The sequence below is a fragment of the Pteropus alecto genome, unplaced genomic scaffold (genome assembly GCF_000325575.1).
Source record: "Pteropus alecto unplaced genomic scaffold, ASM32557v1 scaffold120, whole genome shotgun sequence".
NCBI lineage: Eukaryota > Metazoa > Chordata > Mammalia > Chiroptera > Pteropodidae > Pteropus > Pteropus alecto.
Genome location: NW_006430061.1, coordinates 1,549,819 through 1,573,182, shown reverse-complemented (window position 1 = coordinate 1,573,182; position 23,364 = coordinate 1,549,819). Strand labels below are relative to the sequence as shown.

Sequence of the window (23,364 nt, the reverse complement as noted above, 5' to 3'; positions counted from 1 at the left end):
CAGAGGGCAGCGCAGGCTAGGGATGGGCAAGGACACGCTCCCTAGCTACTCCAGGAGACTCATCAAAACTTTGAAATTATAAGACAGCCCCAGAAACTCTCAAAAGAATAGAGCTCTGGCATTTGGCAAAAACAGTCTAAGCATCTTCCTCAAAAGCAAGCTATAGAATAAGACAGATTTCGTGATAGGTCTTCTTACTCTTGTTAAATTCTATTAGGCTTAAAGTTTCTTCTAGACAGTTAACTGAAAATTTGGAAAATACATGAACTGTGGAATCCTTAGAATGTCATGTGGACTTTGAAATTTGTCCCTTTATAACTTAATTAACTTACTTTAAATTTACTTGCATATTATAATGAAGAGAAAATAAGTTATGCAAGAAAGCTTCTAAATGACTGTGCTTCCTACATACCAGTCAGCAGAGTTCAAAGCAAAGAATCTAGTCAAGTAGTAAATTTTAAAATACACTTAAAGCATCTATTATAGTCCTATTTTTTTAACAGATGAGTAATCTGGTCCAAGTCACTTAACCCATTTGGGCCTCACTTTCTTCTTCTAAAATATGGACATAATATTAAAGCACATTTATTATAAAGCCTAAATATAAATTGCTTAAACTGCAAAAGACTATACAATATGTATCATACTTATGTATGTGTATGTATATATGTGTGTGTGTATACATATATAATTCATACTATTCTTATATCTGTTTTGTTTTGTTTTTAAAAAGAAATTCAGGCTTCCTTTGTAATATCCAATTCACACTGCAAATACAGATGCTCTCCCAAGAATGATTCCACTCATCCTACGGGATCTCAATAAACAGCATCCTATAAAAACTAATGAACAGCTCCCAGGTCCCCACCAAATTTCATATTTACTTCATTCTAAAAGATAGACTTATATACTATAATAGTCAGAAATAATATTCCTTTACTGAAAGCCAGAGTATATGATATGTTTAATACAATTGAAAAAATGAGTCTGAGGAAAACTGTGACTATTCTAGCCAGAAGTGACTGGCTAGAATAAAAGTCTTAGTTTTGAAGATCAAAATGAAATAAAGAACTGAGAATAAACAACCAAATAGATCTCAATTTTTAAAAATTCTGCCCACCCAGGTTCAGGTAAACAGGTAGTTATGTGAAATATTTCTGTTAAAATTAGTTAGATTTGCAATCTCAAGTCTTGGTTATCTCTCTCCCTATTTTCTTTTTCCCTCACGAGAATGTAAACTCTATGAGGACAAGGACTTTGTTTTATTCAAAGTTTTTTCCTCAGTATCTAAAACAGGTTTTCTCAACTTCAGCACTACTGATATTTTAGACTGAATAATCCTTCTTTGCAGGGGTGGGGGCTTCCTGTGTGTTATAAGGTATTCAGCAGCATCCCTGGCTTCTACATCCATTAGATGTCAGTAGTATCTCCACCTGCACCTCAAGTCATAACCATCAAAAATATTTCCAGACATTGTTAACTTATTGCCTCCAGTTAAAGGCCACTGGTCTAGAATAGTACCCGGCACGTAATAGGCCCTAAATAAATATTTGTTGAATAATTGAATGATTAAGTTTGTTATGTTTGGATTTACATACAAACTTTTTCAAATTTCCTGAGCACAATCATACAATCATTTATAAGCTCCCTTAGAAAAAGAATTTTGATACAACTCTAACATACAAAGAGTGGTATGTCATTGTAATGATCATATTCAAAGCCAACAAGTATAATTTCAAGTAACAAGATTTTAAAAAGAAAGAATGTAATACTTCATTCTTTCTTTAATTTAAAGAAATAAGTAAATTAGGCTGAAAACTTTATAAACATCCCAAAAATAGATTTTCCAGGTTAAAAGCAACTCTATTTCAAACTGGTTTCAAATGAGCACTGTTATGTTTTCACTTTGTAGAGTTGGAGATATTCAACACGTGTATCAATTTTTTAAAAAAATTTATCTATTTATCTATTTTTGTTTTAGTTCATTCTGCTCAAGATCAATAACATTAGGGAAATCTCTGATAAAGTAACTAAAATGATGCTCTAGATTAATATATATATCATGATATCAAAGGTTGGTTACAGGTATTTTAGCCGGTGCTATAAGAGAAATACAAAGCAACGAATGAACTCAATGCAGTTTACTGGAAATTAAAAATTCTCATTTAAGTCTTTGCTTTACCATATGACCAAGAGAGTGGGGGCCTTGTGAAATTTATTTGACTCTACTTTGCCTCCACATTTTAATCTATTAATAGGAAATACAAATACTTAGTTAAATCCACATTAAATGATTATAAATATCAAGGAACTGGTGTTTATAAAACTGGAAAAGAAGAATGTTAAATTAATTTCTCTCATTTTGACTCAGGATGACTCTACTGATGTTCTCAGTTATAAGGGAGGAATGAAAAAAGGGAATATACCATGATTTTTTTTATCCACACAGCAACCAGTACAAAGTACTGGTATTTGTTATTTACATTTACATTTAATTGAGAAAAGAATCAATTATTAGGGCTATTTAGGTTTGAAAGATATGTAAGAGAATCTAGTTATTATCATAATCCTAATAATCTAAAACAGTCAAAGCAAAGCAAGATGATTTCAAATCAGTACAGAGAGCTTAAAACATTAAAAATTTTTCCTGACTTTACAATTCAGATGGATATGAGCAAACATGCATACGTATAGCACATAAACTTTTCTACAGATAAAACAGAGAGGAAGATTGGCAGAATAGTAATAACCATTTGCTAGTTCTACTGGTCAGAAGTTTTGTCCCTTCGCTGGGGCATGTCTATAAGGGGGATCCATCCAACTGCACTTCTCAATCCTTTTTAATCATAATATCATTAAAAATAACTTCAGTTTGAAAAAATGAATATTGTTTAAATGTCCATATTACCCAAAGTGATCTAGAGATGTAATGCAATCCTTATCAAAATTCCAATGGAATTTTTTACAGAAATAGGAAAATAATCCTAAAATTCATTTGCAACCACAAAGGCCCTGGATAGTCAAAGCAATCTTGAACAAAAAGAACAGAGCTGGAAGCATCACACTTCCTGATTTCAAATATATTATAAAGCTACAGTAATAAAAACAGTATAACACTGCCATAAAACAGACAGATAGACCAATGAAACAATAGAGGCCCAGAAATAAACCCACACATATACAGCCCAATGATATTTGACAAAGGTAATAAGCGTACCCAATGAGGAAAGGACAATTTCTTCAATAAAAGGTGTTGGGAAAACTATCTACATTCAAAATAATAACATTGGACCTTTATCTTAAACCACAAAATGAACTTGAAATGGATTAAAGACTTAAATGTAAGACCTGAAACTTTTGGGTATGTATCCGAAATAACTGAAATCAAGATCTCAAAGAGGTATTTTTACTCCTATGTTCACTGCAGCATTATTTACAATAGCTAAAGCATAGACGCTACCTAAATGTCCATTGATGGATGAGTGGATATAAAAAAATGTGGTATGTACATAAAACAGAATCTTCTGCAACTTTAAAAAAAAAAAAGGAGAAAATCCTGCCATTTGCGACAATATGGATGAATGTGGAAGACATTATGCTAAGTGAAATAAGCCAGATACATAAGGACAAATACTGTGTGATAACATTTATATGAGGGATTTAAAATAGTCAAACTCAGAGAAGCAGAGAGGAGAATGAATGGTGCTTGCCAGGGACTGGAGGAAGGGAAACAGGAGGTATTGGTCAAAGAATACAAAGTTTCACTTATGGAAAATGAAACTTTAAAATGAAAATTTTAAATAAAAATGAAAATCTTAAGTCCTAAAGATCAAATGAATAGCACAGATCCTATGGTTAACAATATTATATTGTACACTTAAAGACTTACTGAGGGTAAAACTTATGTTAAATGTTCTTATCACACAAAATAACAATAACAACAAAACAATAATAATAATAAAAAATAATAATAATAATAATAGGAAGAAACTTTTGGAGGTGATGACTATAACATAGATTGTGGCATGGTTTGGTTATCTCCAAACTCATTCAGCCATATATATTAAATATGTGCAGCTTTTTGTAGGTCAATCATACCTCAATAAAGTGCTTAAAAAATGTTTTTGCCCTGTTCTGTTTTGTTACTTGACATGTCAAAAAACTTCATCATATCTTTTCTGATTTAAATTTCCTAAAGGTTGCATATCTTGACTTATTCTATGGCTGGAAACTGGAGTGAAGCATTTTCTAAAATACTAGAATGTTTTGCTTTCTAGTATTTTTCTTTCTAATCTTCCAATATATCCTTAATCACATCATCTCTCTGATTTTTAAGGTAGCTCATTATAACACATACACATACAGACATATGATACATGGCACCAACCAAATAATACCTCAAAACTCCAGTCTGGTAAAAATTAGAATAAAAATACCAGTCACTATTTTAGAAAATATTGCATTTTACATACAGTCCATTTAAATATAAGTATTCACACACTGGGAGCTCCCTGTTGAGTGTATTAATTTGTGAGGCTGGAGCTAAATGAATGTTGGTAGAAATCTTACATTAGGAAAGATAGAGGACTGCACTGATTTGGTAATTCCAAGGTCCTGTGCTCCTACTGAACCATCTCCGTGAGTATAGCTGAACATTCCATCAATCGAATAACTTAAATACAGTAATTAACAGAGCTGTATAAGAAGAGCTGTACTCTATCGCTTTTTAGATATTACCAACTGAAAATCCAATTTCTAAAAGAAAATCCAGTTTATTCAATGTTTTAATTTTGTGGATAGCTATAAACTTACTCTGTTTCACTGAATAAAATGACAATCAGATTTCCAAACACTAGGGAATGTCTTCACGTTTTGTAGCCTTCTCTGATCTGCCTATATTTCTTTAACCTCCATCAGGACTCACCTGGTACCTGCCATTTTTCTTAAGAAGACTACCTAGAAATGAAAAGTTGTTTACATGAAATAATGCCTCCTAAAGAGAGAGCACTTGACTGAACATACCCCCCCCCCCAAAAAAAAGGTTTTCAAAGAGTTTGGGTCCCAGATGGCCCCCCAATAATAAATACATTAATTCATTCATTTTACCAACTACTGTACCAGGCAAAATTAGGGATTCAACAGTAAATGAAAGAGACAAAAGTCCCTGAATTCAGTGACTTACATTCTAGAGGATTAGTTACCTGTCAGAAGCATTTTAGGCAGCAAAGCTAGAGTAGAATTGACTATTTAATAGGATATTGAAAAGTGTTGTCCTATTCTGATGATTTTTGTGTGTGTGGAAATCTAACATATGCCTCATAATCCCATTCACTATTTACAAAAGCCCTGAGAATAAATATCCCTTTTTGACAATGAACAGACTGTAAAAATAAGGGAATCTGAGACTAATATAGGACAACATAGCAAGTAAGTAATAGTAGAAACTTTAATCCGAGATACGGATTCCAAAGTGGAGTTTACTCCATTAGTTCCCAGCTCATCCAATCCAAGCTATAACAGTCCTCCCAAGTTCCATCACACTCTTAAAAGTCAAAGGGGGTGAGGGAAGGCTGATTAAGAGAAAAACAAGCATTTCTCCTCAAAGTACAACCCCATAGTTGGCATCCTCAAAACAAGCTTCGAATCAGTGCATTCCTTTTTCTCCATTGGGTAGCCAGTAATAGGTCATTCTAATCAACTCCTTATTCAACTCTCTATTCGAAATCACAACCTATCAAGCCCACCCAGCATAGCTAAGTCACCCTCTCATTCCTCCACAGAACTGAGGCATGTTTACAATTGCAAACAAGAAGACAGGGTATGAGCCAGAGAAAAATATCTAAATACAATACCATAAAGATTCAGGCTGTAACTGAAATAGAGACAGAGTATTCTCAGTGTTGATGGGCACTTCTTCACTTTCCATTTGTAGCATGAAAACTGACAATATCATTTAAATAAAATATGTGTTTGTACTCACTTTTGCAAAAACTTCAATTGTTCTCCTTCATCTTTGCAAACTTGGCAGGACTTTAATAGTTTCATTTAAGAATAACTTATGGTTGGTGGGGTTTCCTGGTGTTTTAAGGCTCCAATTATACTCCTTTTCTCAGGTTTCCCCCAAACTATACATAATGTCCATCACATAAAAGTGCAAATGCATTTATATTAATTTTCTTTAATTTTCATATTTAATTCCTTTCATTTAGACTACTATTATCATTATAAGAACTCGTCTGTTAAAATATGTTCCAACCAAAGCTTGGTAGGCTTTGAATGCTCAATAAAAATCATTCTCTGGGGCTAATGAAGACAGAAACTCTGCCTGTAACAATATTAAGTTTGTTTTCTCCAGTGATTCAGAGAAGTGAGCAATCTGTCAGTAATACATTGAGTGAAATTACTTGTCCTGTAGGAATAACTGCTGACAGTCACTTTATCTCAGAGCTGACCCAAACATCTCCCTGCTGACAAACAAATTACTATGTCTAACTTCGAAAAGGTAACTAGCTTGTTTTTAATTTTGATTGGTCTTTCAGGATCCCTTATACATACAGACTCAGTCTCATCCTTCACTGTATTTAAAAAAAAAAAAAAAAAAAAAGAAGCAACAAAAGTGTTTTGGGGGGACAGGTTTGAATTAATGAGTAAGAAAAAAAAGTAAAGAAAGAAAAGCCTTATCATTTGGAGCTAAGAAAAAGATCTGTTACTGCTTCTTTCCAAGGCCGTTATGAGATAAAACTGGTAAGTATGTCTACCCAACATTAAGACTGGCAGCGCTGCCAGTGACTGACTGGGTGAGTGAACACATTACCAAGACAGTATTGTAGGAATTAATTTTCTTCAATAAAGTGATTTTTAAGGCTCATATATTTCACAATCTAAACATATGTCACTGTTTCATAAACAAAATAAATGGATTAAAATAATACATTACCAATATGCTGACATGTGGAGATATTTTAATTAGAAATTCTTAAGCTGTGTGATATTTAACTGCTGTATTTGTTAAAGAGAAGCATGCATCATTTAATAAGAAGGCATGAGACAGGTGTATCACTTGGCATGACACGGTACCAGATTGTGTTTAATTTAAGCTACAACTCTGAGGCCACATTACTCCCAATTAAAGACAAAACGAAACGAAATCATTTTAAGGATCTATCATATTGAAAGTTACCATGTAAGATGAATCAATACACTGAAACCACTTTTTCCTTTTAAAAGAAGTCATTCAGAGTTTGGTTTCTAGGAAAATATTTCTTCAGAAACAACCTAACATCTTAGCTATTTAAAAGCCATATTTACATGACCACCTCATTATACTGGTTCCTCCTCTTCTCCTTACAACTTCCTTGAAGGACCAATGTTAACATAGCTGAGGAAAGCAAATGGCAACTGATCCTGAAATTTATATGGGTAGAGAATTGGAATAAGTAGCAATATAATATACTGTTTACTGTAGCAAGTGCTCTCTGTTCTCTAAAGGTCAAAAGCACTGTAACCTTAGAGTTACAGTTTCTGATTGTTCCCAGGGTTAAATACATTATCAAAATTAATGGTTTAAGCCCCTCAACCTTCAGATATATAAGTATTCATGGCTCCATCTGCTGAACTGTTCAACTAAAAATAGCATTCTTTGGCCTGCTCTCTTCTAATATTGTGCCCCTGAGGCAGAGAGAACCATGCCTCAGATTAGCACAGAAAACAAAAAAAAAAAAAAAGAAGAAGAAAAAAAAAAAGAAAAAAACTTTCCTGCATCTTCCTTATCTTAAAGAAAGAACTGGCATACACTAATGTAAAGAGGGTATTTTTTCACTTTAAATACCTTTTCTCTACTTGATAACAATATTTCAGGCTCAATATTTTTGAATGACAAATTTATTGTAATGTCAGATAGGACCAGTTCTGAGCAATGCTGAGGGTGTGTGTGGAGGTGGTGGCATGGTGGCATGGTGGCATGGTGATGGTATGCATGCATTGTGGACTTTTCTTCCTGAGAATTTCTGTTTAGAAATAAAACCAGTTAACATAATTGTAATGCTTCCTTAGTATCAACAGTTTATCATGATCATGATTGTTGACAGAGCTGTGACATTTTAGCTTGTCAAAGGAGCAGAGAAAATCTTAGCTAGAAAAGAACGTAGAGTTTAAAATCAATAAAGCAAGATATTATTAAATATTCTCTCTGCTCTTGCTCAAGATTTAAAATGTTAATGTCTATAGCAGCTTAGATATGAGTATCTACTACGCTGTTCAAAAACATTCCCATAAACATGTTATACCAGAAAACTTTGGGAAACATGCCTTTTCAAACAAGGTCAATCTTTTCTAACCAGTATATCATACAAGCAAACAGAACAAAGCTTCCCTGACATGCAGTGAAAAGTTGCAAAAAATAGAAGCAGGAAAAATAAAAAAACCAGGAAACTCTCAAATCAGCTCAAACTTAAACTACAAAGCTATGAGGGCTCCTGCTTTAATGGGTTTTCTATTATTTAGCCTAATAAAAGTGACAGACATTTGGCATTATGTTGTGCTTCTAGATCAGCATTGCTATAGCAATACCCAGATTTAGCACTCATGTATATGATGTTATGGTTTTGAGAAATCCAACAGAAGCCAGATTTGACAGCATCAGGAACCAGAGATGTTTTTGAGGAAAGAAGTCAACCTAAGTGAAAAACTAGTAAAAGAAAAGACCAGGTAGAAAACTGGCTAAGGGAAGGTTTATGGGCTGGAAATCAACACCTCAAGAGAAAATAAAAGTCAAAGAGTAGAGGAAGTCTTGCATTCATGCCAAGGCCACCTGCTTTCACATTCTATCAAGCACTTAAAAGTTTCACAAACTCTCTGTCTTGAGCACGTCAGCTTGCTAACCATCATCACATAGGAGGGCCTGCTGCTAATGTCCAGGTATCTATCTGTTAAGCAGTCAATCCCCAACATGGCAGACTTTCAGAGTGTCTAGAAACATGGCACCTTTTCTACATTCGAAAGAAAGCCTTAGAAAAGAAATCCCTTCTGGCTGTATAGAAGACAACAGATATTCTGACAGTATATGCCTGGTCCTGCCCGGGTGGAAACCCCCTGTGTACCTTTTATATCAAAGGGAAAAGGGAAAAGGGAGGTGGGCAATGAATTCTGGAACTCCTCCTTAGGCAACTTCCAAGGTGGACTTTGATTTTGTCTTCTTCTTTCTTCTTACAAGTGAGCTTTATCATTTTCCAAAAATGCAGATTCAAAAGGCACAGAGATGTCAAAAGGACCCTTTACTGAGTACATAGTTTTTGATATGTATAGACTAACAGAGCCAATAAGAGCTGAATATACAACTTTGCTAGATGTAATGATTTTCTTTTTTTTTAATCGAATTTCCCATCCTAGTTTAGAATATGAAATTTAAAAAGTTAATTGTGTGCTTCAGTCTGAGGTAACCTGTCTCCATTTTCTTGGCAACTTTCCAGTATCTGATAGTCCCAGAGGGGGACACCAGTGAGACAGGGGAGGAATTAAGCATGAAATTGTAGAGAGAAGGATTGGGTCCCTATAGAAGAAAAGTACTTGGTTTTTCAAAAGAGCCACATATGCCACCTTCTGCCAAGTAGTAAGACTATCCCACGAAAATAACAAAGAGCTTTGCTGAAAGTCAAATATGAAAAGAATAACTATAGAAGTTTATGGGGCAAAAGGCAATTTCTGGCCCAAGCACCTATCCCTACTTCAGCCTGAGAAAACTAAACTAGGAAACCTGAGTTAGGTAGAGTTAGAAATCCTGGGTAATAACTCCGACTCCATGAATATAAGCCTTGGTTAAATAACTTGACCTCTCTAAACGTCTGTCATTTTGTCTGTACAAGCAGAATTATATTCTATCAACTTTACAGGGTGGTTCTATGGTCAAATGAGATTTAAAAAAAAAAATGTTTAAGTGTTTTTTTTTTAAACACAGTACAGTACTATACATTAAAAAATAGAAGAGTAAGAGAAATAAAGATTGTTTTGAAGACATTCGTAATGTAAAGAATTTGCCTAAATATATAGCAATAATCTAATTCAGGGACATCAATTTGAGGTTTGTCTTTCTTTCTTAAAGAAAAGGAACAAAACTGAGCCTCCTTAGGAGTGAGAAAAAAGGAAAGGTTACATTATAGTGTTTAGGTTGAGTGTTTGCCACTTTTTTAAAAAAGCCTAGAATATGACTGAACAATCCAGTCCCCCACCCAATGAAGCACCCATGGAAGTATTCATACCTCAATCTGTTTGTGGTTGTAAGAGTGGCCACCACCATGTTCAAAGGTGTCCAAACTCCTGCCAAAACGGTCACTTAGGCCCTTTAGCCTTGGGTTAATTTGTGGGTGGGAGACATGACCCTTCTGTTTAGTAGCATATTCAGAAAAAAAAAAAAAAAAGACAAAACATACTGTCAGAACTCATGAAATAGAACACATACTTCTAAACCCAGGGTGTTGACCACATCAATGAATAGAAAGTAGAAGGTTTAAGACCCGGATGCTCTTTCATAAAAACTTGGTTAAAAGATCAAACAACGGTACTGGTTCTTATTTCTGCCTCTGATTCAAGGATACTGTATAGCATAGCTGTCAGAAAAGGAGAAATAAATTAGATTTCTTATGAGTGAGGTTTCTTTCTAGATTTTACCAACTTCAGTAAGTTTCAGTGTTAGTAGTGGGGAAGCTGAAGGTTTGGAAGAGAAATAGCACTGCTGCTTCTGTTAGTCAAAATTTGTAGTTCTGCTACATAGTCCATAACAAGTAATATCTTTAAGGCTTTCTGAATGAGGCTTATGATAAACAGTTCTCAAAGTACTGAAAATTTTTTATTTGCAGACCCAACTGAAAATGCGCAAAATGGTTTTTTTGGATGATAAAATATTTGTACATTTTTTATGTTCATGTCATATAGGGAATAACAAAGAAGAAATAAAAATGCCTAGCCAGATGCTATTCCTTAGATTATTTAAGAAAACTCAAAAATAATCACAGTAAATTATAAGAATAAAATACTATCTTTTCGCTGTTGAAATTCAAAGTTATTACATATTTTCAAAATATTCAAATTCTAAAGGTTTAACCATTATTTCAATGATACTACCTTTTTGTTAAAATAAATACTCATTTTTAAAGTCAATTTCCCATTAAAGTGGCGTGCCAAAAGAGTATCAAGAGCACCTAGTCCTAATGTAAACCCTTCATTCTACTGTGAAGGAGATAAGGTACAAACGGTTTTTTATTCAACTCCCTAAACACTTTCTCCCCAAGTTTAGCTTTTAAGTAAAGAGCGCTTGGTCAGACACCATGCCCACACTTTTGACCTGGCATGAGGAAGAGGATCAGGATGAGGCTGCACATTTTCAGGTGCAATGTGTTTAGATTTTACTAAATAGCTAAAGTAATTTGGTAATAACAACCCCCTATTCTATGAGCTGCAAGAAGGAAAACATCCAAAATTGTTTTCTGTTTTGATGCTTATGTGTAAAAGCTAATCTGGACATAAATGAAGACATGGATGGAAAATTGATATGGAAAAAGCTAATATAGTCAGTAACAACTAACCATAAAAAAAAAAAAAAACCTTGTAAAACCATGAATTCATCTGATAGAGAAGATATAGTCATAAGTCATTACATCATTTTTCCTTTAAAAAATATTGAAACTGGCAGTTTTCTCTTCTATTTGCAGTATGGTAAGTACATAAGGTGTTAATCCTTCTAGGCTATGCTTAAAAAATTATTTAACATTCAGGCCATTATTTAGCATACAGCTGGTTAGCAGTTTTCCACTAAAGTTCTGGCTCATGTCCCACATTTTTTTCTTCTGGCACTTACCTGGAGCTGTAAAGGGCTGAGCCCAGAAGCAGCAGCAGCTGCCATTGTTGATGGAATGAACTGTACGGGGTAGTTATCACCTGTCGGAAAGAACAATGCATACAGGTTTAGACAATGCACAGGGAATAGCAGCAGACAAGTACAAACATGGTCCTTGGATTGCCTGAGCTTTACAACACTGCTCTAAGCCCAAACATCTGCAGAAACAAAAGGCTTAGTTGGGCACAGACTTGCAGTGCTGCCTTGGAACTTTTTGTTAACAGATAGCTGGTAGGCAAACTGGCAAAACATGAATGTGATGTTAAAAAATTAAATGTGCAATTCAAGCATGTTCACTCCATTACAAATCTTGTAATACATCATTTTTTTTTAAGTAAAAAAAAAAATCTTAAAGCCAGGCTGACACTCAGTTCACTGAAAAGGCTTTTATATTAGAACAACAAAAAGTTTGGCTTGGTACACAAGGCAGAGCATTCGAGTCCAAGAAAGAGTATGAGCTATTGACCGTCTATAACCCTAAACTTTATTTTATAAAAAATAGGAAAAAAAATTTTTAAAACATCCTTTTCAATTTGATAGGGTGAGAGAGAAGCTAATCTTATCTGCCAACATTCTTTGAAATGCCTGGTATCCCAAAGAGAGAGGAAACCTTATTTTTCTGGATTAACTTCTGATGGATCCTAGTACAGAATCATGCACACTACGCACTTATCACTTATTCTTTGATGATGATTTCATTAAATAACCATGCATTTTACATGGAACATCTTCATTAAAACTCTGGTAGAGATTGAGCATGGTTCATTTTTCAGCAGAGATCAATGCTACATCTTAATGTGTTTCTGACTCCACACCACTCCTAAATAGGAATGAAGTACTGTCTGTGACCTAAGAACACAGGCTGTGTGCAGTGACCAGGAGAACCAAGAGAAAATGATGAGGAATGTACTGTGATAGTGGTAACTGAAAGCAAAATTAATACTTATGGATAAATTACACAATATCAGTGATTTAATGGAGTATCACTTTGGCTTCAGCTACTTATTTAAAGTCAGTGTTATGTACTATCTCTAGGCTATATTTTAATAGGCTGTTCCTCCACACATTTTTGACATTTATAATAATCATACGGTTTTGCATGAACTTTTCCACACTGAAAGCTGAATGCAATAATGAAGAGACAGTATAGAAAGAATCACAGTAATAAAGGTAGTCAACTGGAAAGCAACAAAACCTCTTCTTTCTGCATGGACACTAATACCTGGAGCCTTCCTGATGCCCCTGGTTCCTTGGAACTCATCCTGCTTGCCACATGAAGTGCTACTCAGCTGGACCAATGTAAATGTTAAGTTGCTTTCACTTTTAACAAATTGTTAGCTTCTAATCTACACAGTCTCTTTGCATCATATCCATAATACCTCATCAGACCATTGAGCACAGTGTGTGCTTGTACACAGTCCAGTAACAATTGGCTTCTGATTGCATATGGAGCGCTGCTACAATGCATTCACTAAACTATATTGTGCTGATCTCCTATGGAGTAATGTTCAAAATATCTGATCTTGTTTTTCCCCTTCCATGAGGTTGATTTTGTTTTGCAGTGTTACATGAGCTTTTTAAAAAAGATAACTAGGCCAAATTATTTTTTATAGTAAATGACTGTCGCTTTATGCTTAAATAATTCTACTGATCTTCTTGATATTTAAACTAAATTATCTGATGAAAGAATATCCCTAAACTAAGTAAAATAGTATTTCTTTGGTCAATATCTTATCAGGTTAAAAAAATCACAAAGCGATGCTGAATTAATGATGCTTCAAAAATAGGGGGAAAAAATCACCATTCCAACCATCAGCATGGACTGCCTCCCGGAACATTTTAGAGCTATTCTTTCTTTAAATATCATGCATTATTCATACTAACTCTAAACCACAACCCCTCCTCCCTGTAAGTTTAATACCAGTTGCTTTATTTGTACTAAAACATTTTTCATGTCAAACATATTTTAAAAAATCAAACTCTAAAAGAATTCCCTGGGGCACTCCTTTTTTCATAGCTGTCATGCTTCTATGCTATGAAATAGCTGATTTTTTAAAATAGTTTTTGGCTTGCCAGTTAATTTATTACTATCTCTACCACACCCTGTAGTACTCTCCAGCTCACCTGCTGGCTACAAACAGCTTTCTTTTCACCGCTGACAAGCATATTTTAAAAACATTCTTAACCTTTCTGCTGGTTTGAATCTCTATATCTAAATATAATCCTTGGAAAGGTATTTCTCCAGAACATATCATTGTATTGATACTAAAAGTAAAAATGAATACATTAGAGCAGCAGAGAATATCACCAACAATAATTAGAAGAGAGAAAAAGGAAAAGGCAGGAGAGGAAGAAGATAAGAGCAAAGGAAAGAGAGGGGTTAAAAGCAGAAGGGGAAAATATAAGAGGGAGAGGAATTTAGGGATTGTAAAGTTTCTTTTTTTTTTTGGTAACAAAATTACTTGTTCTTCCTCCTCAACCCCCTCTTAATTTTCTCTGTGTAAGAGTCTATCAAGTAAAAGTTCTCAGTGGCTGCCTTGGCAAGGAATCAGTCAACATGTTGTAGCAATTTTTTTCAAATTTGTCTCTGGATTTGAAATGCTTGCGTGAGGACCCATTCTTTTTAAATGTGTACAAAGGAAGACGAAGCCTGTTGGAACAGGCTGGTTTTAGGCACTGCTGTAATCTGGCCCTTGCTACCTCTGGTGTAGGAAGACAACCTCAAAAAGCCAATTTGGGAAATAATACCCATTCCGTAAATCCATTTTTCCAGCCTTCTGGGTTTTCCAACTATTTTTACCTGAAGATTATAGAACAAATAGAAAACAGATTAAAAACCTATGGAGAAGTTGCCTGACTTTAGTTTCATTTGTCACAATAGGCAACATTCCTTTGGAATGAAAGTAGCTCCACAGCAAGAGTCCTTAGATGAGAGAAGGTATATTTTTTAATTTTCAAGGAAACTGAAATGAAGGCAAAAACTTATTAAGACTTAAATACAGGAGAATCTAGGACCCATTAGGCTCAGGCTACCTCTTATAAGAGTACTCCTAGTTTGTGTAATTCAGAAATATATATATTTCACTTTTATTAAAGAGTTCAAAATCTTATGGTAAAATTCTGTCCATTTACTTTGATTCTTCGGAAAGACAAGGGATGGTCTGAGATATTAACTTCAAATATTAACCAACTAAGGAAATCATTTAGAGAGATTGAGAGAAGTAGAAAAGAAAAATAAATTAAACTAGGAAGACAGGATTCAAAGATTCTTCAGTAACTGGCTCAAAGTCTCATTCCTCATTTTCTACCCTCCAAAACAGAAGAAAAACTATACTATACATCCCTAACTATCTCACAGATTATTGTGTAGTGATATTATAGAATGATGGTAAATTATTTGAGTTGCCAAATAACTTATAGATAGACTCCACTGTTGTCATTCTTGCTATAATGTGGAAATATTCCAATCTTTATCACCAATATAAACTTGGACATGCCACACTGCATCTTGTCTAGATGTACGTATTTAGAATAGCAAAATATTACAACTCCTTTATATTCTGAGAGAATGTCATAATCAAGCTGAATTTATCTTTGTGAGACAGCATATTGCATCAAAAATTAGCAGGTAATGGGTGATACACTTAGAATCTTAAAAATGAAACAAAACCATTCATTTCTTCTGAGGACAACTGGATAAAATTTGGCAAGAATTATAGTGTATATTGATGAGCTCACCATGCTCTTATTTCTCTTACTAAATTTCTCCTTCTCTATTCATCAAACAATAGATCAATGATGAGAAGAGTCTTGATCGTAGGACTTTTTCTATGAGCATGTACATTATTTTTCATACTTTTAAAGAGCTAAGAATCAAGGATCAATCTTAATGTCTTTACTTGTTTCATAAATGCATCCAGACCCTTGACCAATGATATGAAAATCCATGGAATGTGTCACAATAGCAATTAATTAAGTGAAGGTGGATTAACTGATATAAAGTCATCCCATTATAAGAAATCAAATTAAAATAAGAAGTCATAGTTCATGCCTTAATGACAGCTCACCCATGATATAGCCTCCATAGTTAAAGGAGGGCAGAGTTAAAATGATCTCTATAAAACCAAGTTAGTTTACGTGGGTGAATATATTTTCTTCTTGGACCTCAACATTTTCATTTAAAAATGAGAATATGAATCTGAAGAACCACAAATGCTTTAATTTCAAGTAGATAGATTTAATCAAGTTTTCCAGCAACAGTGGTTACACACCTCTGCTTTAATTCTAGAAGAGGTAGAAATGGCTAGCTTTACAAGAAAGCATTTGGATAACTCCGTACATATAAATCTCATTGTTTCCAGAGCAAAAAAAAAGCAGCTAGACTTTTCTTAATATCGTACACACTTTAACCATGTCTGCAAGAGTGTAAAATCTCAAATCAGAAACTTGAATTTAAATTCTATCTCCACTAAGTTAATCAACTTCTTTGACTTTTAGGGTTTTTTTCTTTTAACAAAAAACAGAGATAATGCCATTTATATCTTAGAAGTTATATCTTATGAAAATTAAATGAGAATATATACTTATATATATTTATATACATTTATTTTAGATAAATATATGTCATTTATTTTATATAAATATATATCATTTTATTTATATAAAATTTTATATATATATGTATCTTGACAAATAAATGGTGCTCAATAAATACTAACTGAAACAAAAGAATTAAAAAGAAGCACTAGGTAACAATTACACACCAACAAATTAGAAAATTCAAGAAATGGACAAATTTCTCGAAACACACAAATTAGCTAAGCTGAATCAAGAAGAAATAAAAAATATCAACAGACTTATAACAAGTAAAAAGATTGAATCGGTAATCAAAAACCTCCCAACCAAGAAAAGTTTTAGACCAAATGGCTTCACCAGTAAATTCAATGGAACATTTAAGAAAAGTTAACACTAATTCTTCCCAAATTTTTCAAAAAATTGAAGAAGAGGAAACAGTTCCTAACTATGAGGTAATAAGGCCAACACTACCATGAAACCAAAGCCAGATAAAGACATCGCAGAAAAGGAAAACAAACCAATATCCTTTATGAATATAGATACAAAGATCCTCAACAAAATATTAGCATATTGAATACAAAAGCATATTAAAAGGATTATTCACCATGGCAAGGTAGGATTTATCCCAGGATTATAAGTGTGGTTTAACATTAAAAAAAAAAAAAAAATCGTTGTACTATATCACATTAATAGAACAAAGGGGGAAAACCCACATGATCATCTCAATTGATGCAAAAATGAATTTGAAAAGATCTGACACCCTTTCCAGGTAGTTATGAAAAACCTATAGCTAACATCCTACTTAATGGTAAAATACTAAAAGCTTTCCCCCTAAGATATCAGAAACAAGACAATGATGCCCACTTTCACTGTTGCTATACTACATTGTACTGGAAGTTCTAGCCAGCACTATTAGACCAAAAAAAGAAAAAAAAGAAAAACAAAAACAAGAAAAAAAAAGAAAGAAAGAAATGAAAGGCATCTAAATTAGTAAAGAAGAAATAAAACTATCTCTAGTTGCACATGATCCTATATATACAAAATCCCAAAGAATCCACAAGAAAGCTACAAGAGCTAATAAATTCAGGTAAGTCACAGGGTACTGGATTAACACTCAAAAATCAATTGTGTTTCTACACACGAGCAATGAACAATCTAAAAAGAAATTAAGAAAGCAGTTCTGTTTACAATAGCATCTGCAAGAATCAAATATTTAGGAATAAATCTAACCAAAGATGTAAAAAGACTTGAACACTGAACTATAAAATATCGCTGAAAGAAAATTTAAAAGACCTAAATAAAAGGAAAGGCATCTACGTTCATGAAAAGGAAGACTTAAAATTGTTAAGATGTCTATACTACCCAAAGCATCCTACAGATTCAGTGAAATCTCTATTAAAATTCTAACATTCTTTTTGATAGAAATGGGAAAGCGGATATTCAAATTTATATGGAATTGCACGGGACCGTAATAGCCAAAACAATCTTGAAAAAGAATAAATTTGGAAGGCCCATACTTCCTGAGTTCAAAACTTACTACAAAGCTACAGTAATAAAAACAGTATGGTACTGTCATAAGAACAGATATATAGACCAATTAAACAGAATAAAGAGCCTATAAATAAATCCTAACATATATGGTTAATTGATTTTTCACAAGGGTACCAGGACCTTTCAATGGGGAAAGGACATCTTTTCAACAAATGGTGCTGGGAAAACTGGATACCCACATGCAAAAGACTAAAATTGGACCTTTAACTTTATACTATATATAAGAATTAACTCAAATAGATGAAAGACCTAAACTTAAGTACTAAAAGTATAGTACTTCTAAGTATTAAAAGTATAGTACTTAGAAGAAAATACAGGAGTAAATCCTGTGTTGGATTTGGCAACAATTTCACGGATGTGACAGCAAAAGCACAGGCAACAAAAATGAAATAGATAAATTGGACTTCGTCAACACCGAAAACTTCTACACATCAAAAGATACCACCAAGTAAGTGAAAAGACAACCTACAGAATGGGAGAAAATATCATATATCTGATAGAGGATAATACCTAGAATATATAAAGAAATTCTGAAATTCAACAACAATGAAAAACAAAAATCCCCGTTCAAAAATGGGCAAAGTACTTCAACGTTCTTCAAGGAAGATACACGAATTTCCAACAAGCATATGAAAAGATGCTCAAAATCATTAACCATTAAGGAAATGAAAAATCAGAACCAAAATGAGATAATATTTCACATCTACTAGGATGTCTATAATTTTTTTAAAAATGTCAGAAAATAACAAGTGTCGGTGAGGATGTGGATAAATCAGAACTCTCTTGCATCGCGGGTAGGACTGTAAAATTGTGCAGCCCCTGTGGAAAACACTTTGGCAGTTTCTCAAAAAGTTAAACAACTACCATGTGACCCAACAATTCTACTCCTACATATATATCCTTCTAGAACAGATATTTGTACACCAATGTTCACAGCAGCATTATTCACAATAGCCAAAAGTTTGAAACAACCCAAGTGTCCATCAACAGATGAATGGATAAACAAATAACATACACACACACACATACAGACATATATATATAAAATGGGATATCACTCACCCATAAAAAGGAATAGATAATTGATATATGCTATAAGATGAATAGACTTTGAAAATACTATGCTTGGTGAAATACGCCAGATACAGAAGGACAAATGTTGTATGACTCCACTTATATAAAGTACTCGGAACAGGCAAATTCATAAAGAAAGATAGTAGAAGAGAGATTATTAGGGGTTACGAGTAGGGGAGTAGAGAGAGTTATTATTTAATGGCCACAGAGTATTTTTGGTGGTGACGGTTACATAACATAGCAAATGTATTGACGTCACATTAACAAACGGTTAGAATAATAAATATTATGTTACATATATTTTATCACAACATTTTTAAAAGAAGCATTAGGTACACTTGTAAAACTGCTTTTGGTCATCAGGCAGAGGGACAGTATATCTTGGTCAAATGCGCAGTTTTTGAACCACATTTCTAATGGATAAGGATGTAGTTTAATGTAGTTAAATTTAATAAGTTTCATGGTCAGACTTAATCCCCAAAGCTAGTGCTTTAGAATTTTCAAAGAACTTCCATACATTTTAACAAATTTAATATTTACACTCACACTGAGCAGTGGACAAATCATAACATATTTTTAAGATGACAAAAACATGAAGCTCAGCAAGGTGAAATGATACATTCAAGTAAGAACTAAAATAATCCATGTAAAATATTTAGGACAGCGTTTGGCACAAATAACTATTCAGTAAGTTTTATATATTGTCATATTACAACTAATAAATGAGTAGAGAAGCCAGGGGCAGACAGAGATCCTATTCCCAGGATCTCACGCGAAATGTCGAGTGCTGTTACTGCAGCAATCATTTAAAAAATCCCAAATATACAAAGTCCATGGGTCAGCAGCATCATCCCTAACACATGAAGGAGGCCATTGTTTTTATTTCACAGGCAATTCAATCTTGATCTGATATACACATTGGCATCTATGAAAGAGGCTTAATCTTTTAATTTTCTCAAATATAAGTGCTAAATGTGTTTATCGTACCTTGGATTGCTGCATCTCTCAGTATCATAATGTGAAAGAGCAAAGCAACCAAAATTCTGTGGTTGCTATTCTGGGCCCTTTTGAGTTCCTTTCCAGAAAGAAGTTTCTAATTATAGAACCATTAAAATTTCGGGAGCTATTAAGGATTAAAACTCAATAAAGCTATTTCTACAGAGATCAATCGAATAGATGTTACCCTAAAACTGCATAATCCCTGTGGTCAACATGCCTCATCAGCAACCTCAAGGTCAGAGAACTTGCTTGATGTTCACTGCACACTGAGACCCTGAAATGCTCTGAGCAATGGTCAATTCATCTGAAGGGGAGAAGGCCCGTAGTCCTAAATATATTTGTCTAGACCGTCCTTGTATGGATTCAGCCAACTTTGACAGTGAACATCACCCAAGGTGGACCTGGCTTTCTGGAAATCAAGACGATTACTCAAACAGCTGGAGGCACAAACAAACACTATGTACAGTTTTAAGTAAAGGAAGGTGGAAAAGAAACAGAAAGAGTCATTTATTTTGTAATTTTGTAAAGACCCAGAGAGCACTTGCTCATCCTCTTGCTTTGGGGACCACAATATAAAGTCATGTCACTGTTTCAAGGCTTTTATATGTGATAAAGCTACTCGCTTCTAAAAATTTATTCATGTGTATTTCGAGTGAAATTATCATAGCTCAGTTTGGGGCAAAAAAGTTTTCCTGGTCTAAACTCTAGTCCAACAGTATTCTACTCCCCCAATCATGTGAATAACATGAACACTGCATAAATTAAGTCTCCTGAGTAATTCCTCTAATTATATAAGAACATATCATTTTAACCCTTTTAAAGTATATTTTATATACACAATGAAGCTTAGATTAGCCAAAGTATTAAAAAATTTAGTTATGGTTACTTAAATTCTCTGCCATAACTTAGGAGTCACCAGAAAATACTTCTTTTTTTTTTTTTTTTTTACCAGCCTTGCTTGTGATTAAAAATAATCCTACATGTCCAACTCAATTGTCCTGCCTTACCCAAAAAAGTTTTAGCCAACATAATAAACACAACTTTGCTACCCCAGGATGCTACTCTATGCTACACATATGCTGTTCAATGGAGGGAACTCACTCCTGCACGATATTGTCTCAATCTCTATATTCTTCTCAGTTACATGTTATAATTCCTTTGAAGTTGTATAAGAAGACTTTTTAAAAAATTATCCAAATTCACTGACTCTACAACATCTTCCCCCATGACAAACGTCATTGTTTTAACAAAATTAGGTAAGTAACATGTTAACTATGTTGATGTAGAAAATAAAGCCCCTTTCTGATACTGAAGTGAAAATTTTTAAATTTAAAAACACTGAAATTAAATAGAGTTTCCACATTTAGTTCACTTAAAAGGTTTCTAAGATTGGTATAGGGATGGCAACTCAGATTCAGGATAAACCAGTAAATTTGGTTTCTATCAACATTCCAAAGGAAGTCAAGATGAAGACACAGTTCAGAACAACTTATAGGGATCAGAGGAGAACTAAACCACTGCACTGACAGAAACATATTCTCTGACAAAATATACTCCTGTTTTTAATATCGATACCAATTTCATAGGGAATATAATTTGTTCTGAAAATTCTTCTCTAGAAATATCAATTTTTAGCAATTTGAATAACATAATTTTCTTTCACTCAGGTATCCAAAAACCTTTGATAATACTAGGTTTGACTAATTTGTACCTGAGGAATTTTCAACATCAGTCCTTAAATTAGTCAATCCCTTAACATCTCTATTCCTTGAATCATTTGAGTTTTGACATCAACATCTTACCTTTCCTCACAAGGAAAGGGGTTTACTGCAAAAGAGTCATAGACGGCAATGAGCAATTAAAATAGATTTAAAAACTCACTGGATTTCTTTTTATTCTATTTAGTAAGCTTCCTTATCAAAAATTTTAGTAAAGTGATTTATAGTTTATTATTGCCTTAAGCATATTAAAATGCCTTTGTTCACTTTATAAATCTCACACACAAAGAAACTGCCACACTCAGATTTGTTGCATGCAGATTTGGCGGTTAATATAAGCAGGTTAGTATGTTAAAAAGAACTTGACACAGAAATTATTAATGAGTAGAACAAGGTCACTACTTCTGAGCTGAGGTCACTTACAAAGAATGCACAAATGAAATTAAGGTTGACTTTTATTTACTTGACTATCTTCTTACATTGGATTCCTTTGGCAACATATCTTTAAACATTTAAAGCCCTGTTTACAAGGAGGCTCTGAAAGAAGCTTCAAACCATTATGTGTTCCTAATTGAATTCCCCAGGAGTCCAGTAAACTCAGAGGAATAAAGAAAAATCATAACATTTGCTAAATCATCTCAAAACATATTTCGCTGCAAGGTTATGTGACCCGTTTTTTGAGGTTCAAAGATGAATGTGAAAATACTACTGAATGCTTCATTATTTAAACTAAAATAAAAAAAGAATTTTACCTACTAATGGTAGGCTAATTAAATCAGTCCAGTTTTAACTTTTCTTTTAAGATAAATCAGACAACAAACAATAATAACATTTTATACTGTATGTGACCACTCTCCCGAATATAAAAGCTCTCAGGGGAAGGAAAGCATCTTGAACCAAAGACAATTATTCACAGTAAAGGTATGAGAGAGAGAGCTGACAAAAATTGGTAGTCCCCAGGGAAAGTAGCATTTTATCTGTGAAATCAAAACAAACTCAAGTGGAAGAAGAGAAAGTAAAAGTTTTTAGCAACCAATTAGTTTATTAACATGACACCTTCCCAATTAACTTCCCAACTCTAATTTTTCTTTAAAATAAGCTTTTATGATCATCTTATTCATAGTTCTTTAGTATGCTCCTGTGTTTGTTGTGACTATTAAGCAATAACATGTGAATTTTAGCATTTCCAAAAGAATGTTCAATCCCTCTCTACTTACCTGGCTTGTATGTTATTCCAGGGGGGAAGAGGAATCCCTGTTGGGCAGCAGCAGCTGCTGCCAGGGTCCGCTGGTCATGTGGAAAAATTGGGATCATGAGCGGAGGCATGTGACCCTGAACCTGCTAAACAGAAGAGAGCCTATGATCAGCCAGAGACCAAACATATGCCAAGAAGTATTTGTTTTTCACTCCTGGTGGTGCTCTGGTACCCAGACAGCCACCCATTCCTAACCTCATCTCCAATATGCTCCCTGAGAAAATTTGGGCAAATTTTACCAAATCTCTTGTCTTAGATTCCATTAGCACACCAAGAAAATAACCTCATTGAGAACGCTACATTCC

General features: G+C 33.8%; 1 protein-coding gene across 3 annotated transcripts in view; it reads right to left on the bottom strand.

Moving 5' to 3' along the window:
• SOX6 (SRY-box 6) overlaps positions 1-23,364 on the bottom strand; it is a 394,559-nt gene that overhangs the window by 96,665 nt on the left and 274,530 nt on the right. For 2 of the 3 annotated variants that reach the window (XM_025046391.1, XM_025046392.1), the window contains exons 7-8: positions 23,022-23,142; positions 11,849-11,928 (exon numbers count right to left, since the gene is read on the bottom strand). In XM_025046391.1, the coding sequence (XP_024902159.1) occupies positions 11,849-11,928; positions 23,022-23,142 (201 nt within the window). Of the gene's footprint in view, positions 1-10,253; positions 10,377-11,848; positions 11,929-23,021; positions 23,143-23,364 lie in introns of all 3 variants that reach the window. The other variant, XM_025046393.1, reaches the window with a different exon arrangement.